This window comes from Capra hircus, chromosome 7, assembly GCF_001704415.2.
Source record: "Capra hircus breed San Clemente chromosome 7, ASM170441v1, whole genome shotgun sequence".
Classification (NCBI taxonomy): domain Eukaryota; kingdom Metazoa; phylum Chordata; class Mammalia; order Artiodactyla; family Bovidae; genus Capra; species Capra hircus.
Window position 1 is genome coordinate 67,289,753 of NC_030814.1, and position 18,800 is coordinate 67,308,552.

The 18,800-nt window shown below is 56.2% G+C and overlaps 2 protein-coding genes across 2 annotated transcripts; both read right to left on the bottom strand.

Moving 5' to 3' along the window:
* On the bottom strand, positions 860 to 6,785 carry GZMM (granzyme M). Its single transcript, XM_005682880.3, has 5 exons — positions 6,714 to 6,785; positions 2,975 to 3,134; positions 2,093 to 2,228; positions 1,669 to 1,932; positions 860 to 1,260 (listed from the first exon to the last, which is right to left on the bottom strand). The coding sequence occupies exons 1-5, from the start codon at positions 6,751 to 6,753 to the stop codon at positions 1,087 to 1,089; spliced, it is 774 nt and encodes a 257-aa protein (XP_005682937.2). The 5' UTR covers positions 6,754 to 6,785; the 3' UTR covers positions 860 to 1,086.
* Positions 9,551 to 15,705, bottom strand: CDC34 (cell division cycle 34). Its single transcript, XM_013965507.2, has 5 exons — positions 15,339 to 15,705; positions 12,647 to 12,733; positions 12,457 to 12,554; positions 11,669 to 11,803; positions 9,551 to 10,069 (listed from the first exon to the last, which is right to left on the bottom strand). Exons 1-5 carry the CDS (start codon positions 15,513 to 15,515, stop codon positions 9,862 to 9,864), a joined length of 705 nt encoding a protein of 234 aa, XP_013820961.1. The 5' UTR covers positions 15,516 to 15,705; the 3' UTR covers positions 9,551 to 9,861.

An 18,800-nucleotide genomic window follows, 5' to 3' on the forward strand; every position in this document is an offset into this window, starting at 1 on the left:
CTTGGGCTCCAAAATCACTGCAGATGGTGACCGCAGTCATGAAATTAAAAGACGCTCCTTGGAAGAAAAGCTATGACCAACCTAGACAGCCTATTCAAAAGCAGAGACATTACTTTGCTAATAAAGGTCCCTATAGTCAAAGCTGTGGTTTTTCTAGTAGTCATGTATGGATGTGAGAGTTGGACCATAAAGGAATCTGAGTACTGAAGTATTGAGGCTTTTAAACTGTGGTGTTGGAGAAGACTCTTGAGAGTCCCTTGGACTGCAAGGAGATCAAAGCAGTCAATCCTAAAGGAAATCAGTCCTGAATATTCATTGAAAGAGCTAAAGCTCTGATACTTTGGCCACCTGATGCAAAGAACTGACTCACTAGAAAAGGCCCTGATGCTGTGAAAGATTGAAGGCAGGAGGAGATGGGGATGACAGAGGGTGAGATGGTTGCATGGTATCACTGACTCGATGGACGTGAGTTTGAGCAAGCTCTGGGAGTTGGTGATGGACAGGGAAGCCTGGTGTGCTGCAGTCCACGGGGTTGCAAAGAGTTGGACACAACTGAGTGACTGAACTGAACTGAAAGACAGTGTTGGTGGTTGATGGTCTAGCTGCTAAGTCATGACTGATTCTTGTGATCCCATTGATTGTAGCCCACCAGGCTCTTCTGTCCATGGGATTCTCCAGGCAAGAATACTGGAGTGGGTTATCATGCCCTCCTCCAGGGGACCTTCCCAGGCCAGGAAGGTCTGGAAGGAACCTAGGTCTCCTACATTGCTGGCGAATTCTGAGTCACCAGAGAAGCCCACTAAACACAGAACCAAAGTCAAAAAGAGAAGGAAGGAGATTCGGGGCCCTTTTCTCCGTGTCTCCCTCTGGCCCCTGGTGCCCCTGGGCCTTGGCCGTGGCTGGCCCTCCCATGCAGCCTGAAAAGTGCAGTCCATTTTGTAGGTGGCAAACCCGAGGCCCTCAGCCTGCAGGAGGCTCAAGCAGTTTTATTATTATGGTTTATTGGTCCCCTGATACATCTGGGCCCCTGGCTGCCCCGCTGCACAATGCTCCTTAGAACACAGAATCAGGGCCACCTCTGCAGGGTCAAGGAGAGGGAGGTGAGCTGTTGTGGCGGAGGGTGTTCTTGATCCAGGACATGTAGGGGGCCACGGCGACAGCCACGGGGGGTTTGAAGATGTCGGTGCAATTCTCAGAGCTGAAGGACAGGATTCCGGCCACTTGGCCTCTTCTGCACACCACCGGCCCACCTGAGTCCCCCTGTGGAGGCAATGGAGCACCAGTCACCTCCTGATGAAGGGGGCCGGTTACCCAGTGGGAGGCGATGGAAGGCTGATTGCAGGGCAGAGACCCCCATCTCTCCACTTCCTCCATCTCCTTTAGTCCCTTCTCAGTTCCTTTCTTGCCTGGTAACTCTCTCTGTGCCCTCTTCCCACCCCAGGACCTTTGCACATGCTCTGTCTATGCCCTGATGTTTCTAGGTGCTGGAGTTCAAAGCCTAGCTCTGCCACCCACTGTGTGACCATGGGCAAGCTGCTTAGTCTCTCTGTGCCTCAGTTTCTGCACTTGAGAAGTGGGCACCTGCTCCTTCCCAGCTTCAGGACATCTAGGGAAGGGAGGGAGCCAGGCACAGGCTGGCCAGAGCGCCCCCACCCCCAGCACCCGCACCTTGCAGGGGGCCTGGCTCTTGGAGTCAGCTGCCAGGCAGATCATGTGGGAGCTGATGTTGCCATGCCAGAACCGACTGTTGTTGCACATCCTGGTGTCCAGCACACGCAAGTCCAGCTCCTGCAGTGCCCTGGCCAGGTTCCCAGGCTGGTGGATCTGGCCCCAGCCGGCCAAGCTGCACCGGGTGCCTGTGGCCACCGCCTGGCGCCCTCGGGGCAAGGCCAGGGGCCGGATTTTCTTGCTGGGCTTCACCTTCCCATCCAGCTATAGGGACAGGAAGAGGCAGGTGAGAGGGTGAGGGGATGCTGAGGGAGGAGAACACAGCGGGAGGGGCAGTGGGAAGGTGAGTCTGGGGGAGGGGCAGTAGGGGAGGGGAACCGGGGCTGGGTGGACCTGGAACTACCATTCCTCCTACTGGCAGCACCTTTAGCAGCGCAAGGTCATTCTCCAGATGAGGGGCTGGCTTGTATTCAGGATGCCGGACCACCTTCCTGATGCGGCAGGTAAGGCTGGGGTCTCCCAGCACATGAAGCCCCAGCACAAGCCTCAGCTGCTGCGTCCTGGGGGTGGCAGGGTCGGATTGTGGGGGTGCTGCAGGGTGTGTGGGGAGCAGCAGGGCCTGGGTGTGAGCCCCAGCCCTCCCAGGCTCTGGCCCAGGGGCACTCACTGTCCTGCACACCCTGACCCAGCTTCTTTCTGCAGTCCTTCCCCTGCCCAGTCTGGTCTTTTCCCTGCCTCCTCCAGGAAGCCTTCCCTACTCCCGCCTCACCCCAGACTCCTGTACAGCCGTGCCTGAATGCTGTCTCCTTTCCATGTTTCCAGTTTCTTGAATAAACAGACCCCCTTTGATTACTTCTCCGGGTTTGATCTGCGGTCTTTGTTACTGGCCAGTCCAGAGGTAGGACAGCTCTGGGATGGGTTTCCCTGGTGGTTTCACAACGGCATCATGCACCCAGGCTCCTCTCTGTGTTGGCCCTGCCAGCCTCATAGGCCAGCTCTGTCCCTGTGGCCACAGGTGGGAGACACACTCCTGGGTGTCACAAGAGACCCACCTCTGTCCATTTGGAAGGTTCTTTTTTATAGCAAATAAGCTGCCCCCAGGAATCTTTGCAGCCTGATGTCACACACACACACATAAGGTTGCTCTGACGTTCTGTTGCCTTAGCAACCACTGCAGAGGGAAAGGGACCCCCTCACAAGACTACAGTTGACTTAAATCTCTCCAGACCCACCTCCTGGTGGGAATGGGGAAACCAGGATAGGTCTGGGGACATCTGGCGTGATGGGGTGGGGCTGGGTCACTTACGGCTGGGTCAGGCAGTGGGCAGCTGTCAACACCCAATTCTGGCACAGGAGCACCCCACCACATAGGTGGCGGCCAGACTTCTGCAGCGAGACCATGTATGGGCGTGAGTGGGGGACAGCCTCTCGACCCCCAATGATGTGGGTCTCGAAGGTGTTGCCTCCTGGGGAGAGGGAGAGAAAGGTTAGGACTGGGTCCCCCACCCCTGCCCTGACAGTCTGACTCCAGCTCTGAGGCCCTGGATGGAATGTTCTGGAATTAGACTATGGAGATAGTTGCAAAACTCCAAATGCACTAAAATTCTCTGACTTGTACCCTTTAACTGGGTAAATTGCATAGTATGTGAATGACATCTCAATAAAGCTGCCATAAGAATTGCTCTAAAACCAATGATGGGGACTTACCAGTGGTAAAGACTCCACTTTCCAATGCAGGGGACAAGGATTTGATCCCACATGCCCTGGGATGTGGCCAGAAATTTTTTAAAAAATTGTGAGTTAAAAATGATTGATAAAAAGCATTTTAATGTAAGTTAGCTTTATAAAAATCTACCTGTGATTCCCCATCATGCTTTAATTTTTTAAATCTATTTTTAAAAATTTTGGCCGTGCTGTATGGCATGTGGGATCTTAGCTCCCTGGCTAGGGGTCAAACCCATGCCCCCTGCAGTGGAAACAGAGACTCCTAACCCCTGGGACACCAGGGAAGTCCCTCCTTCATGCTTTAAACATCCAAATTCTTCATGACCCACAAGAGACACCTCAGCTGACCCTGCTTCCTTCACACTTGCCTCCACTGCCTCCAGCACTCCGGTCTCCCTGCTGTTTTATGGATGGATGATGGATGAGGATGGATGATGGATGAGGATGGATGGATGGATGCATGGAATGGAAGGAAGGAAAGAAGGAAGGGAGAAAGGACGATGGGTGGGTGGTGGGAACCCCTATCCTGCTGGGTCACCAGTGGATCACAGTGAACCTGGCTGGATAACAATCCAGCCAGGCCAGCATGATGGGATGCCCACCATCCCACCCAGCCTGCTTCTCACGCTCCCAGGTGCCATTTATGAACAAGTGTATACAGTCTGGGGAGGTAGCCAGCTGGGGCTGAAATTCCAGCTCCGTCCCTCCCAGTGGGGCGATCGTGTGAAGGTTGCCTCGCTCGTGGGGCTGTGGTTTCCTTCTCTGCATTTCCTGGGTGCTGCTGGGGAGCAAACAGCCTGCACCTGTCCCCCGTGCTGTGATTTCAGCTCCACCAGAGCCCCACGGCCGCCCCTCAAGACAACAACCAGGCACACATGTGCGACCTCACCCTGGAGAGGCCTGGTGTGATCCACCATGAAGGGGGGAATACAGCGCCCCTCCGTGGTTCCTCTGGAAAATGCATCATCCGAGCCCAGCCTGCGGACGCAGCCCAGGGCCGCGGTTGGAGGACTTGGGGGAGATGGAGATGCTACCAGAGCTCAGGGGACGGAGGACAGCAAGACGGCTAGATCCTGCTCACTGAGGACACCGTGCGGACAGCTGGAATGAGGTCTGTAGGTGAGCTGAGGGGAAGGATGCTGAGAATCCATCCTATGAAAGGATGGCCTGTTCCCAGCACACACACAAAACCTCCCCTACACACACACATAAGCACAGGCACACACATCCGCACATGCACACAGATGCACATGCACACACACACATACCTGCCAGAGCGTTTAGGGGTGAGGGCATGCATCTACATCTCACTCTGAATTGGTTCAGGAAAATAATAGACACACATTTGTATTTTGTATGCACACCAAGGGGTGGGGTAGGTTGGGGGGAGATAAAGCAATGGAGGCAAAATGTTTACCACGGAGGGATTAGGAGAAAAGGAAAGTTGTCTGCAGGACTCTCCTGACTTCTCTTTAAAAGTGGAAGGAATTCAGAAGGAAAAAAATGGGGTGACTTCCCTGGTGGTCCCGAGGCTAGGACTCTGTACTTCCAATGCAGGGGGCGTATGTTTGATCCCTGGTGAGGGAACTAGATCCCACATGCAGCAACTAAGAATTCACATGTCAAAACTAAAGATCCTGCTTGCTGCAACAAAGATTGACAATCTTGCGTGCCACCAAAGATTCGGTGCAGCCAAAATAAACGCATTTTTCTTTTTAATTCAAGAAAGGAAAAGAACCTCACATCTGCTAAGCCTTGCTCTTGCCCTCAGGCCTCACTCAGAAGTCATGACAGCCTTGTGGAGATGAAACTGACAGACCCTCGGGCACCCGAGCTGTGAAACCAGACCGTCCCCAACAGCAGGAACAGTCCTATCACCCCAGGAAGAAGCCCTGAACTGTTAGCAACCCATTTCACACTTTTTTTTTTTTAATGGTTACCTTTTCTTTTTTTCACTTTTCCTTTTAGTTTTTTGGTAACATTTATTTTTATTTATTTATTTGGCTGCGCTGGTCTTAGTAGTGACATGTGGGATCTTTAGTTGCAGCATGTGGGATCCAGTTCCCCGACCAGGAATCAAATCCAGACCTCCTGCATTGGGAGCACAGAGTCTCAGCCACTGGATCACCAGGGAAGTCCCTTTTTTTCACTTTTTAAAAAACTGATGTATAGTTGATTTACCATGTGTTAGTTTCAGGTGTATAGCAAATATATATATATATATATTTATATACATTATTCAGTTTATATACATGTATATTATATATATATATATATTCATCCCTGGGTCGGGAAGATGCCCTGAAGGAGGGCATGGCAATCCACTCCAGGATTCTCATGGACAGAAGAGCCTGGCGGGCTACAGTCTATGGGGTTGTGAAGAGCTGGACATGACTGATCAGCTAACACTCACATTTATATTCTTTTTCAGGTTCTTTTTCAAATTTTAGATTATTATAGGATATTGGGTATAGTTCCCTGTGCCAAACAGTAGAACCTTGCTGTATGTTTTATATATAGTTGTGGTTATTTAGTCACTAAGTCACGTCTGACTCTTTGTGACCCCAGAAACTATATAGCTCCCCCGGTTCCCCTGTCCATGGGATTTCTCAGGCAAGAATACTGGAGTGGACTACCAGTTTTTCTCTGGGGGATCTTCCTGACCCAAGGATCAGACCCTCATCTCTTGTGTCTCCTGCATTGGGATTCAAATTCTTTACCGCTGAGCCACCTGGGAAGCCCTTTATGTATCTGTTAATTCCAAACTTCTAATTTATTCCTTTTTTTTTTTAATTTAAAAATTTTTGGCCATCCTGAATGATGGCTTGCAGGATCTTATTTCCCTGACCAGGGATCAAACCCATGTTCCCTGCAATGGAACAGGGGACTTTCCAATGCAATGGAATGGGACTTTCTAGAGTCCCAACCGGGGGAACACCAGAGAAGTCCCCCACTCCATTTAAAATTTTTAAAAAAGTATTGTTGGAGGAAAGTGAAGCTCCCTCCCTGCCACCCCGCTTCCTGCTCTGGAGCCTCCTTCCAGAAATATTTCATCTGGGGAAGGGGAACAGGCTCAGAATAGAAACCCTCAGGACGGCGGGTGTCCTCGGCCCTTTGCTCTTTGCTTTCCCCACAATCTCTTTTTGAGGCTGTTTCATGGACAGCCATCTCGTGCTCTGGGGGCCGCTGACATGTTTTCAGTGAGTCCTATCTGGGGACAGGGAAATTGTATCATCTCTGTTTCTTAACCCCCCTGCCCTGCCCCTTGCCATGGGCCCCGGGTGCTGCAGCTCCGGCCTCAGTGTCCCCACCTCGCTCACCTGCCCACAGGGCTTCCAGGACCACCAGCAGGAGCAGCATCTCGGATCGGGGGGCCTCCACGGTTCTGGCCCCAAGCCCCAGCACAGTTCACACCCACCCTTCCTGTGGGGGAGGGAGGTGACGTTCACAGCTCCGGCTGATTCCACATCACCCTCAAGTGTTTCTGAAAGATATGCACTCTTTGGAGACAAAACCCCATCACCATGATCACACCTGAAAAATTTACAGGAATCCCTATTGAGCATCTATTACCCCATCATGTTCCACCTCCCAGCTCACTCGTGGTGGTGTGTGGTTTTAGCTCGATTATTTCCTTGCCCTGTTGTCTCATTGTGGCAAAATACACACACCATAAATGCAGCATCCGAAGTGTATTTAAATGCACAGCTCATAGCATTAGGTACATTCACGTTGTCGTGGGATCACCCTCACAATCATCTCCAGAACGTCCTCATCTTCCCAAACTGAAGCTCTATCCTCATGAAACACTGACTCCCCAGCCCCACCCCCAGCTGGTGGCCCCACCAAATACTTCCTGTCTCTGGATCTGACTCCTCTAGGGACCTCCTGTGAGTGGAATCAGTGTGTGTCCTTCTGGATCTGGTTTCTCTGAGTATCGTCTTCTCAAGGCTCATACATGGTGTAGCAGATGTCAGAATCTTTCTTTTTAAAGGCAGAATAATATTCCAGCATGTGGAGGGACCACATTGTATTTATCCATCATGTGTGTGTTTATCCCTCCATCTGTCCATGGATATCTGGGGTCTTTTAGATTTTGGCTGTCATGAATAAAGATGGTATGAACACTCATTTGTTATAAGCACCCTGGGGATCCTGCAAGTCTAAGTGTCCTAGCCAGGCTCATCTGGGTCCTCCCTCCTTCAGTTCACCCTTCTCCTTGCAGCCCTCAACACCATGGGACCCAGACCAGCCAATCAGAGCACTCCCTGTACCCTCTGGCCATAGAGATTGGTTCTGGGCAGAGGACCAATCTAAACCCTGCACCAGCTCAGTGAAGAGGAGGGCCCATGTTTCTTCTGGAACTTTCCAGAAACAGCCTTCACGCTGCTGGACTTGGAAAGATAACAGCCTAGGGGTGGGACCAGGGTGAGAGTCTTCTGCCTGAAAACGAGGAAGCTGACCACATACGTGCTCAGTGCCTGAAACCACACGCATTTACTCTCTCGTGGGGCAAACATCCACATGTGGGCCAGGCCAGTTCCTCTGGAGTTGCAGAGGAGAATCATTTCCTGCCCTTCCAGTCTAGAGACACAGATGCCGGGGGTCGGGGAATGGACATTTTTGGAGCTGCTCTTCTGCTGACCACAGGTTGTGGGGAGACAAGAGTCTGGGCTGGAGCCAGTGCTGTGCCTGAAACCCCTGGCCACCAGTCATGAAGTCACACTTGAGTCAGTGTGAATTGGGTTTTCCTCTCCTGTGATACTGAAAGGGTTGTGATAAATAAATATGACTTGCCTGAAAAATGGGTCACAGAGGCAGACAGGTCACAGAGGCAGTACTGGCTCTGCAGCAGGGGCCTACTGTCCATCTCTCCTTCAGTGGCGTCTGGCACATAAGGCTCTGGAGCCATTTTCACGAGGAGAGTGTGAGGCCAGAGTTAGGTTTAAGAGAAATGGGTATTTATAGTGTGTTCTTATGTCCAACCCTGTTTAACCCTCCCAATGACCCCAGGAAGCACGTTTCGTTAAGTGTTTGGGGCTGGGAGGGGAATGTTCGTCAGATTTACCAGGTAAAAAAAACAGGGTAACAGCTTATATTTGAATTTCAGATACACAAGCAACTTTTTGGTACAATTAAGTCACAGACATTACTTGGGATAACCTTTATTCCATGTATCCCATTACATGTTTACCTTAAGTCCACAAGGCAGACCCAACCCTGAGATGAGACTCTGGTTAGGATAGGACTCCCAGGCCTTGGTCAGTCATGTGGACCCTGGCCACAAGCCTCACTCTCTGGAAGGCAGCCCATGTCCCTTCCCATAGCTTCCGAGCTCATACCTGCTCTTGCTTGTCCTGTGCAGAGGTGGCTGTGCTGGGTCACTCAGGTGGTGGAACCTGTCCTGATGCCGGGCTCTCATTCTCCAGGCCCCAAGGCTCTGGTCACCTCAGTGGTGGAGGGTAATTCCCAAGCCACACAAGCCAAGTGTGAAGCAGGGTAAACGCTGAGTCTGGGGCCGTGGTTACATGGCAGCAAAAGCCTGGGGGCAGGGGGAATGGGTCCCAGGAGCAGAAGGGCTGGACCCACAGGCCTGAGGGTTATGGGAGGTTGCAGACACTCCTATGAACGATCAGGATGTGTTTCTGACTTTTGACACAGAGGCCGTATTACCATCACTCAAGCTTTAAAGCTGCAGCTCAAAAGCAGCTAAATGTGGGTGAAGAAATGAGTGTGTCTTTGTTCCAATAAAACTTTTATTTACAAAATGGGCAGTGACAAAGCCTGGCTGGAGGCCTTGGCTGAGGGCTCTGGGGTCTCCACACTGGCTCGTGGCTCCTATAGCCTGGGCGCCGGCACCTACTGTGTTCAAAGGACACACAGCCCTGGACACCACCAGCATGGGTGACACTGCCGGGGAGCGGGGGCTCAGTACCCCCAGGGCCTCTCAGCCCCAAGTGTGCCCCGAGGCCCTTCCTGCCCAGAGCCCAGGTCCCTGTGGCCCCTCCCCCCAACCAGACGACCCAACAGGAGGCCCCGGGAGCTTCCGGGCTCAGAGGGGCGGCTGAAGGCTCCTGTTGTGGATCACATGCCCGTCACCAGAGCCTGTGCCCTTGCCTGGGTCCCACCGACCTCGGGGCCAAGGAGAGGTTGGTCCTCGGGCTTCTCATAAAGTTGCTTTATTTAAATTCCAAACAAACCAAAGCAGAGAGAAGAGGTGACTCCGAGTCAGTCCGTCCACTCCCAAGCCGGGACCCTGAGTCTCTGGCCGGCAGGCGGGGCAGGCAGGCTAGGGTCCCTGAGCAGCGTCTGGCCCATGCAGGGCCCAGGGACGCAAGCCCAGCGGCCTCCTTGGAGGCGGAGATGGGGTGGACGGCGCCGGGCCACGCGGCGCCCGGAGGTAGTGGCGGCGGCAGACAGTCGGGTGGCTGAGGTAAAATTTGTAAGTTTATTCGCAGGGATGTAGTGTCAGGACTCTTCGGTGCCCGAGTCATCCTCATCGTCCCCGAAGCAGCTGTCGGCCTCAGCCTCGCCATCCTCATAGTAGTCGTCATAGAAGAGGTCGGAGCCCTCGTCCGGCACTGGGGCCTTCGTCTTCACACAGTATTCAGCCAGTGTGGTGGGTACCTTCACGCCATCCCGCTCTGCGTCCACCTTGGTCCCCAGGACCTGCTTCCTGCGGAGAGACACAGGTCAGCCTTGCTGCGGCCGGTGGCCCCAGACCCGTGCAGGTGCACCCGTGGAACAGTGCAGGGCACCCAGGGGTGGCACAAGCACCAGGGGGTGCCCCAGAGCAGGCGGAGCCTGATCCCTCAGGGGACAGCCCATGTGTGCCCCAGGGGTTTCTGCTCACACACAGGTGCACACGCACACACATGTGCACAGAATGGGGCGACCATGGGCTGAGGATGAGGCGGAGCATGGGCTCTGAACCAGGAAGCTGTCAGCTCATCAGGAAGAGAGACACAGATCCCAGCTGCCAAGGAAAAGGCTGGGTGAAGTGGGAGCAGCCAGGGTGCTGGGCCGGCTCTGTAGGCAGGGGAGGGCCGGCCACAGGGCGGTGCCCCCGGCAGATGCTCAGCACATTGGCGCCAGGCCGGGTCCCAAGTCCTCCCCTCTCTGCACTTGAGTATTCTGCATCACTGGCATCACGTCTTCTGCATGTGCTTCCCCGCTGGGGCTCTGACTGCACCTGCTGCCCCTGGGGTCCCACCTTCCAATGGTGCCGCTGGGCTTTCCCAAGCTCTCGCTCTGAGGTCGCGAGGCTGGCCCACAGGGACGGGTCCCTACAGCTCCACAGGCACAGCAACACAGCAGGTGAGTGTGGGTGCTGGTGAGAACGAGGACTCATTTCTCAGGGTAAATGCTGGGGGCAGGGGAAGAGACTAGGTCGTCATGGAAACACGTGTCTGACCTACTTGCTTTTCTAAGAGACAAAGAACAGACCAAAAACCTCCTCAGAAGAGACTTATGAAAGAGTTAAGTTTGTCGTGACATAAGTCACAAGTCCCAGGAGAACAAATGAGAAAGAGCAGTGACCACTGACCAGCTCACAGGACAGAGCAGACACAGCCGGATGGAGTGCGCAGGCCCGGGGTGTTGCTGGCACCGGTCAGCACTCAGGGGAGTTTTGTACAGACTCTCCCGCCAGGTCATGTACCCTGCTCACAGGGGCGAGAACAGGAGGCCAGGGTAATGAGAGCACTCCTCTGGCCAACTCCTGACAGAGGCCCTGCTTTCGTAGCCAGGAAAAAATGACCTTCCTTAAATGAAGACCTTTCCTAAACACGCTGATCCCACCCGGCTCTGCTGCCTTTAGAAAACTATTCCAACTGTCAGAACTGCAGTGCCAGCGACACTCACTTTCGTGAGGTGAGAAAACAGACCACCTTGCACAGCATGGGCCTGGTCACACACAGAGAACCCACTCCCTGAGGAGACCTGTGGGGAAAAGCCAAGGGCCAAGCACGCATGATCACGCCCCGGTGTGCAGGGTCTTCACACAGGGCAGGGTAGGGGTTGGGAATCGCTACCCTTCTAGTTACAAAACAAGGGAAGGTGGCAAGACCCTGCTGAATCCTGGCAGAAAGCAGGGTGTGTTAACTCCGTGTGAGGTACATGCCCTCACACCACACACACAGACACACACACACGCCCCACAACACACACAGCATGTCCACATGTCATGGTACATACGTGGACCACACGCTTCATGAGAGAAAAATCCTGGCCTTTCTGGCAGGAGGAGGAGGGCCCAGGCCCCTGGGCCGCTCACCGGATGATGTCCGTGTACTCGCGGTCCTTGCCTTTGCTCTCTTTCCACTTCCTGTACATCACAGAGGCGTCCACGTTGGCTGGCGAGAAGGTGTTGGGTTCGTTGAGGAGGGAGATGACACTCAGGAGGATGGTCCTGGAGGAGCAGGAGTCGGTGTGGGGGAATCCACGGCCCACGGCACTGCCCACCTGGGAGTCTCCCACCCTGACCCTCATCCTCTGCCGCATGCCTAGCTCCTGGGATAGGATGTGGGGTGGGCAGCCAAGGCCAGGACCACCTTTGCTCAGGTGAAGCAGGCCTGTCCCCTCCCCAGGGTGTTCCCCCTGCACGGTGGTTTTCCCAGGCCACTCACGCTCAGACCTGGGCTGGATGAAGGGCGCTGGGCATGAGGCAGGGTGAGCATAACCCCCAGGACAAAGGGGACTGTGTTCTCTGGGGCTCAAGGAAGGAGGGAAGTCGTCGTGTCCAACTCTTTGCAATCCATGGACTATACAGTCCATGGAACTCTCCAGGCCAGAATACTGGAGGAGGTAGCCTTTCTGGTCTCCAGGGGATCTTCCCAACCCAGGGATCAGACCCAGGTCTCCCACATTGCAGGCAGATTCTTTACCAGCTGAGCCACAAGGGAAGCCTAGGACTCCCTGAAGATGTTACCAAAGATGGGTGGGGTAGTGGGTGGCAGAAGATGGGGGAAAGGCTGGCAGAGACAGGGCCTGTGTGCGCAAGGACAGGAAGTTGTGCCTGCCCCCTGCATCCACGCCCCCAGGGCGGCCGTCTGATGCCCTCACCTGACATTCTGCGTGGGGTTCCACCGTTCTGAGGGCAGCTCCCCGCTCTGGGGGTCATCCACTGGAGGGTGGAGAATCGAGATGCAAACGTCCCCAGTCTGTGAGATATGGGGGGGCAGGGAAGGGTCAGCACCCAAATGGCTCCTGTCCCCACGCCTCCTACCCCTACAGGGCCCAAGGGCATGCTCACCTCGTAGATGTTGGGGTGCCACATCTTGGTCAGGAACCGAAAGGCAGGAGGGGAGTAAGGGTAGTCGATGGGGAACTTGAGGCGCGCCTGGTGGGAGAGCAGGGGGCTCAGTGAGTCAGGCCACCCACGGCCACACACAGTGGTTGGCCTGGGACCTGCCTGCCTCTGGCACCCCTCACGGGCCTGGGGTGTTCATGGAGTCACCTGAGCCAAGCTGCCCCTGGTTCCTGCCTTGTTGCCAGGTGTGGGCACCCCTGGGGAGCAGCTCCAAGGCCTGTGGTGGGACCAGAGCCCAGGGCTGGCTACCTGAGCACCATGCTGGGCGCCCAGCCTCAGTCTCCAGCTCGTGGGGAGGATTAAAATAGATGCATGTTCACTAGGCAGGCGCTGGGGGTGGAGATGAGTCAGCGTTGGGCCCTCGGCCTGCAGGTGTCAGCCCTAGGGTGTCAAAAGGTAGCCAGGAAGGTCACGGGAAGACAGGGGAGGGCCCCTGGGGGAGACTTGTGCCCCCGGCTCAGCCTGTTTATGCCCCAGATCAGGGACCCTGGCGGTGCTTCAGGCTCTCGGGGCCCCATGGGGCACCTCTGCTATGTTCCCCTCTCCGCCTATTGTTGGAGAATCACCCTCTAGAATAGGGGACGCTGGGGTCAAGGGGAGGCTCTCTGTTCTGGAGTGACCTAACCTTGAACTCAGGTCTCAGACCCTGCCCCATCGTCTCCAGCAAGCCCAGGGCTGGGTTTCTAAGTGATAGCCCGAGGCCAGCTGAGGCCTCTTTTGCCCCAGGCACCCACCAGGTCCCAGAGGTGCCTTCACCACTGTGTCAACTGAGGCTTGGTGCAAAGTAACATGCCCAGGGGCGTACAGCATGCAGCTGTGGAGGGGCTCCCCGACCCGGTCTCTGGGGCACCCCTCAGCACAGCACACGATTCCTGGGGCCCCTGCAGCTCATAAGGGGCACGGGTGAGGCTGAGTGGCTGAGAGGGAGGCACTGGGAAACCATGGTGGCTCCCAGGCACTTCTAGCACCCATGTCCTCTCTCCACTGCCCACCCAACCACACTGTGATAGAAGGATCCAAGGGTGGCAGAACCACCGTGGGTTCCTTGCTGCCTTCCTTAAGGCCAGCCTACAGGAGATGGGGTCAGGTAAGCCCCCTCTCCAGGCCATCCTTCTCTAGAAAACCAGGCTTATACCAAAACCAGCCTGGGAGGCCCTACCCACAATCCCTTGCAAACAGTAGGCAACAGCCAGGAACCCAGGTTCATTCTTTTCAGGCCAGAGTCCTGGCCTGGCCTTAGGTAGGACTCCCTATTCCTGCTCTGAGCGGAGCTCTTATCCTCACAGTCGGCTGCTCCCAGAAGCAGACAAAAGGGGGTTGTGGGAGGGGGGCTGGTCAAACCATTTGGTGATCAGCCCCAAACACAGGCCCTGTGTGGAGAAGATGGACTCCAGATCAGATCTCAGCCTAGGGCTGTTGATCTGCAATCCCCCATCCAACCAGAGAACCTCAACCAAGGATCACCCCAGTAGTTCAGCCTGCTCCCTTAAGGCCAACAGCAGGCTTGGCTAAAACGCTAGCCAAAAGTGCAAACACAGACACCTGCCAGGGCAGCACCAGCCTGCCCCCCTCCCGCCCAGGCCTCCCAGCCAGGCCCGCTGGGACCTTGGCAGGTAGTGACTGGGTGTTCCAGCTGTGAGTCCAGGACCCATCTCGCTCGCAAGGCAACCCCCTGCCTTATTCCTCTTGCTTAAGGAGCGAAGTCCTTTGATTGGGAGATATCCTCCCAAGGCCACATCTGGATTCACAGCCTGTCCAGGTTTTGGCCTGAGTTCTAGTCCACACTGGACTGAGACACAGCCAATCCCAGGGACAGCCCATGCCTCACTGCTCCCGACAATGGCTATTAAGAGCGAGCTGCTCAGAACTCAATCACCACAGAGGGCCTAGGAGCAGCCCAGAGCAGGCAATTCAGGCCCAAGAAGCTGCTTGATCAGCAGGACAGGAGAAACGCCAGCTAGGCTGCAAAGGAGCCAAAGCTTCTGAGGCCCCACCTGTGTGGGTTCTACAGTGTGGCTCCAAGGAACAGGGCAAAATGTGGGAACGAGGGTCGGGCGGAACAGGTTATGTAAAGATCATGGTGAAGCCCAGAGGACCTGGCCCACTGCTACTGGCCAGGGTGGCCGCTTTCCAAGCCAATCCTGGCTGCCAAGCCCATCCAGGCCTTTGTTGGAATCCGAGCAAGTGGCCGAGCCAAGGCCAGGGCTCTTCACAACAGTGTTGGCCAGTCCTGGGGAGGCCTCTTTGTCTGCTCTGGGCAGCAAGTACAGGCGGGAGGAGGGGGCGGGCATCAAGGCCTGGGGAAAGCAAAGGCCATGCACCTAAAGAGACAAGAAGGTCCCGGGTCTTCCCACTGGAGGCTTGAAGTAGCCTTAGGGGTCCTGGCGCTTCTCAGGGACTCTTGGGGCCGGAGGGGAAGAGGGGGTGACCGAGGGCCCTCAGCACGCCAGAGGCGACCAGGCAGAGGAGCAAGGGCAGGGGGGCCCCGCGAGAAGGAGGGGGAAGAAAGCAACCCCACGAGGAGCAGGGACAGTGGGAGTGGGCTCTGCCAGGGGAGTGGGGAGAGGACAGAGGTGGGGGAGGGGCCCCGAGGAGACGAAGAAGGGGTCACCGCCCCTCCCACCCCGCCGCTCACCTTGAAGTAGCCGCCCTCGTAGTAAGTGTTTGGGGGTCCGAAGATGGCCACCTCCCAGTTGTACAGGTCGCCTTCGTCCACCAGGGTCACCCGAAAGCCCTCCACCGGCTCCTCTTGCAGCCCCTTGAGCTCCAGCAACAACGCCTTCTGCGAGCTGGGCACCAGCGGCCGGGCCATGGCGGCGGCGGAAGGGCCCGGGGCCGGGGGCGCGTGGGGCCGTGGGGCCGCGGGGCCGCGGGACGGGCCGGGGCCGGCTTCCTCCTCTGCGCCGCCGCCGCCGCCGCCGCCGCCTCCGCCGCCGCCGCCGCCGCCGCCGCCACCCGGAGCCCCCGGGCGCTCCACTCGCTCTGCGCCGCCGCCTGGCGCTCGCCTCCGCTGCCGCGCCCCGCCCCCACCGAGTGCGCCTGCGCGCCGCCTGCCCCGATCGCGCCTGCGCGCCCGCCCGCGGGGCACGCCGGGAAGCGACCCCTCCCCCGGCCGCCGAGCGCGCCGCCGGGAGCCGGGGGCCGCGCGCGCAGGCGCTTTGGCGCTTCCGACCCCCTGGAAGGCCGCCGCCGCCGCGGCTCGGACTAGCTCCGCGGACACCTGTGCTTGGGGCCGCGGGCAGGGCAGCGCTGCGCCGCTCTGCCCGGCCCGCCGCGCTTTTGGGGCCTTTTTGTGACGTTCCGGCGCGGGGCGGGGCTGGGGCGGTGCCGGCGCGAGCCTCAGTTTCCCCACCCGGGACCCGGTCTGGCCGCCCCAGACGCTCGAGCGGGAAGGGTTCTGTTGCTCGCAGCCCTCTCCCAGCTCGGCGCGCCTTCTGCAGCCTTGACTCGGCACCCGTCCCACCGGAACCCCAGACCAGAGTCCTGACTGAGGCTGCTCCCTGGGCCCGGACGCCCACTCAGATCTGGATGGGAGAGTAGGGATAGGGCGTGGCCTCCATCCCTGCACGTCCGCAGGTGACAGCTCACCATGAGGGTGGCCTTGGCACCCGTGGCCTGTGGTGGCCTCGTGGCGGGGGACCCGGGCTGCCAACAGCTGCACCAACACCTGGGGCAGGGCTGAGCCTCTTCCTTCTCCCAGGTGCCCTGACATCTGGCCCTGGGCTGGTCACCACTGAGGACAGGCAGGTAGACCTGTCTGGGGGAGGAAAACAAAATGTCATCTGTGGGGACGAATGGAGGACTCTGAGAACCCTGGGTAGAGTAGCAGCTTGATCAGTACAGGGGGCTGTGCCCTGCACCCTGTGGGACCTGGAGGGGACCCTCGTCTATAAAGTGGGCTGCACACCCTGCTTTGTCTAGTGTTCTAAGTGTTCTCTGTTCCTCCTCTGCCCATAGCATCAACATCATAGCATTGGCATGCGCCAGTTTGTTGATCAGTAGTAATTAGAATGAATTATGATTCTTCCAGAGAAGTTTGCCAACATACACCCCACATCACAGGAGTTTTGGGGTGGGTGGGGGCTCAACTGGAAAATGTAAAGGGTAAAGGGAGGTGCCAGGTTTATGGACCCTCCAGCCAGTCCCCCCCACATGAGGCTGTGTCCCTCCAGGAAAGCCCACACCTTGGACTCTGAAACATCCTGGGGTGGTGGCCACCTGGGCTTTCTACTTGCCTGTTTTCCAGCCGTAGCACCTCCATTTTCCTGTGGAGGTACCCATTTTTAGCCTGCAAGGTTTGAATTGGACTGACTCCTAGCCCTGGCTGCAGAGCTGGGTCATCCAACCAACGTCCTAGGGCCCCTGGCTGCAGTGGTTCATCTGGGGATAGCATGTGACTTGGTCTTTTTCTGGGGACACAATGCTGGGGTGGCTGAGCTGGGAGAACTTGGGCCTGCAGCTAAAGGACCATCTCATCACCACAAGGCCTGTGGAAAAAGTTGGCCCTCAGGAAAGCTGAGCTGCCTGATGGGAACGTGCTGATGATCCTGTTTGTGCTCTGGATCCAGCCATGCCTGACCTCCCCTTGCAGTAATGCTAGTACTTAAATTATTTCTTTTTTTGTTAAGCCAGTTTGAGTTGAGCCTTCCATCACATGCCATAGAAGAGCCCTGAATTCAAATCTAGGTTCTGCCATAAACTTGGAAATGATCCTCAAATGTTAAACCTTCCAGAACTGTGAGATAATGAACTTGTGTTGTTGTGGGGTTTTTCTGGGGTTTTGTTTTTCAAGTGCTTTGTTACTGCAGCCACAGCGAATGAATACCCTGGCTTCTGTGAGTGTAGATTCTTCCTCTGGAAAAGTGATTAATTCATGGCCTTCCATAGACATATTCAGGTACAGCAATGAATAAAATTTATAAAAGCCCCTGCTTTGGGGGAGACAAGAAGAAAGGACAGAAGCGAGTTGTTAAGCAACTTCTGGTAGCAGTAATTGTTATGAAGAAATATAGAGCAGAGTGAGGCATTAGCAATAGGAGTGGAGCAGACAGGTTATTTTGGATGGGGATCGTTGGGGGAGGCGCCTCTCCGGAAGTGGCATTTGAGCAGAGACCAGAAAGGAATGAGCCACGTGGGTCTAGAGGAATAGTGTCACAGAAAAAGGAACAGTGTGTGTGCAAAGGCCCGAAGCAGGGACAAGCCAGACCAGCTGGAGACCAGTGTGCCTGGCCCAGTGAGGGGACAGAGGCAAGAATAGATGCTGAGGAGTCTCCCTGCCCAGCCTTCCTGAGTGCTCACTTTGTTCACAGGCCATGTGGTGACCAGATGGCTCCAGGATCCAGGACCAGGTCATCTCAGCACAGCAGCTCCAGGAAAAGTCCCAGGGCTGTGTGTCTCATTGGCCAGCTGGGAGTAACATGCTGTTCCTGAACCACTCACTGAGGCCAGGGTGCCTGGGGCACTGCTGGGCTGGTGGGGATGTGGGCTGGACCAGGGTAGGTAGGAGCAGGCAGGATGAAGCTATAATGTGCAAGCAACAGGATGCAGAAAAGGGCCGGCTGACAGGACAGGGGAGGCACCCAGGCCAAGCCCCAGTCCTGGGCGTGGAGGCTTCCTCAGAGACCACAAACTCTAGAGGAGCCCCAGGACCAGAGAGGCTGTCCGGAGGCTCCATCCTGAATGTGACAGGCCTGGGATGATCTTGGGATGTCCCTGAGATGCCCAGCAGGTGGTTGGCTCTCCAGGGCTGGAGCAGAGCAGAGCTGGGCTTGAGACGTGAATTTGAGACTCCTTGGTGACCAGGCAATAATTGAAGCTGTGGCCCCGGTGAGATGCCAAGTGAGGAGGAAGCACGAGTAGAGGAGAGGCCCTTAACAGAGCTCAAAGACACCTGCCTTCCCCTGGGAAGCTGGGGGAGAGGAGGAGACTTCTGGGGCCTGTGGAGTGTGGAAGGCAGGGAGGCCAGCGCCCACGCTGCTGCGAGGCCAGGTAAGCAGAGTGGCTCAGCTTCCCCAGGTCATGCCTGTAAAGGTCAAGCCAGGACTTCTGGACCCAAGACCAGGCGTGATGGTGACTCAGGGGAGGCAGTGAGGGAGGG

What these genes read in the sequence shown, in the direction of transcription:
- GZMM (XM_005682880.3), bottom strand. Translation starts at nt 6,753, where the DNA reads ATGCTGCTCCTGCTGGTGGTCCTGGAAGCCCTGTGGGCAG. An exon ending in CCTGGAAGCCCTGTGGGCAG is followed by an intron (nt 3,135 to 6,713) that starts GTGAGCGAGGTG and finishes CCCTCTCCCCAG; the next exon opens with GAGGCAACACCTTCGAGACC. An exon ending in AGAGCCAGGCCCCCTGCAAG is followed by an intron (nt 1,261 to 1,668) that starts GTGCGGGTGCTG and finishes TTGCCTCCACAG; the next exon opens with GGGGACTCAGGTGGGCCGGT.
- CDC34 (XM_013965507.2), bottom strand. Translation starts at nt 15,515, where the DNA reads ATGGCCCGGCCGCTGGTGCCCAGCTCGCAGAAGGCGTTGTTGCTGGAG. An exon ending in ACGAGGGCGGCTACTTCAAG is followed by an intron (nt 12,734 to 15,338) that starts GTGAGCGGCGGG and finishes CTCTCCCACCAG; the next exon opens with GCGCGCCTCAAGTTCCCCAT. An exon ending in GAGTACACGGACATCATCCG is followed by an intron (nt 10,070 to 11,668) that starts GTGAGCGGCCCA and finishes GTCTCTCCGCAG; the next exon opens with GAAGCAGGTCCTGGGGACCA.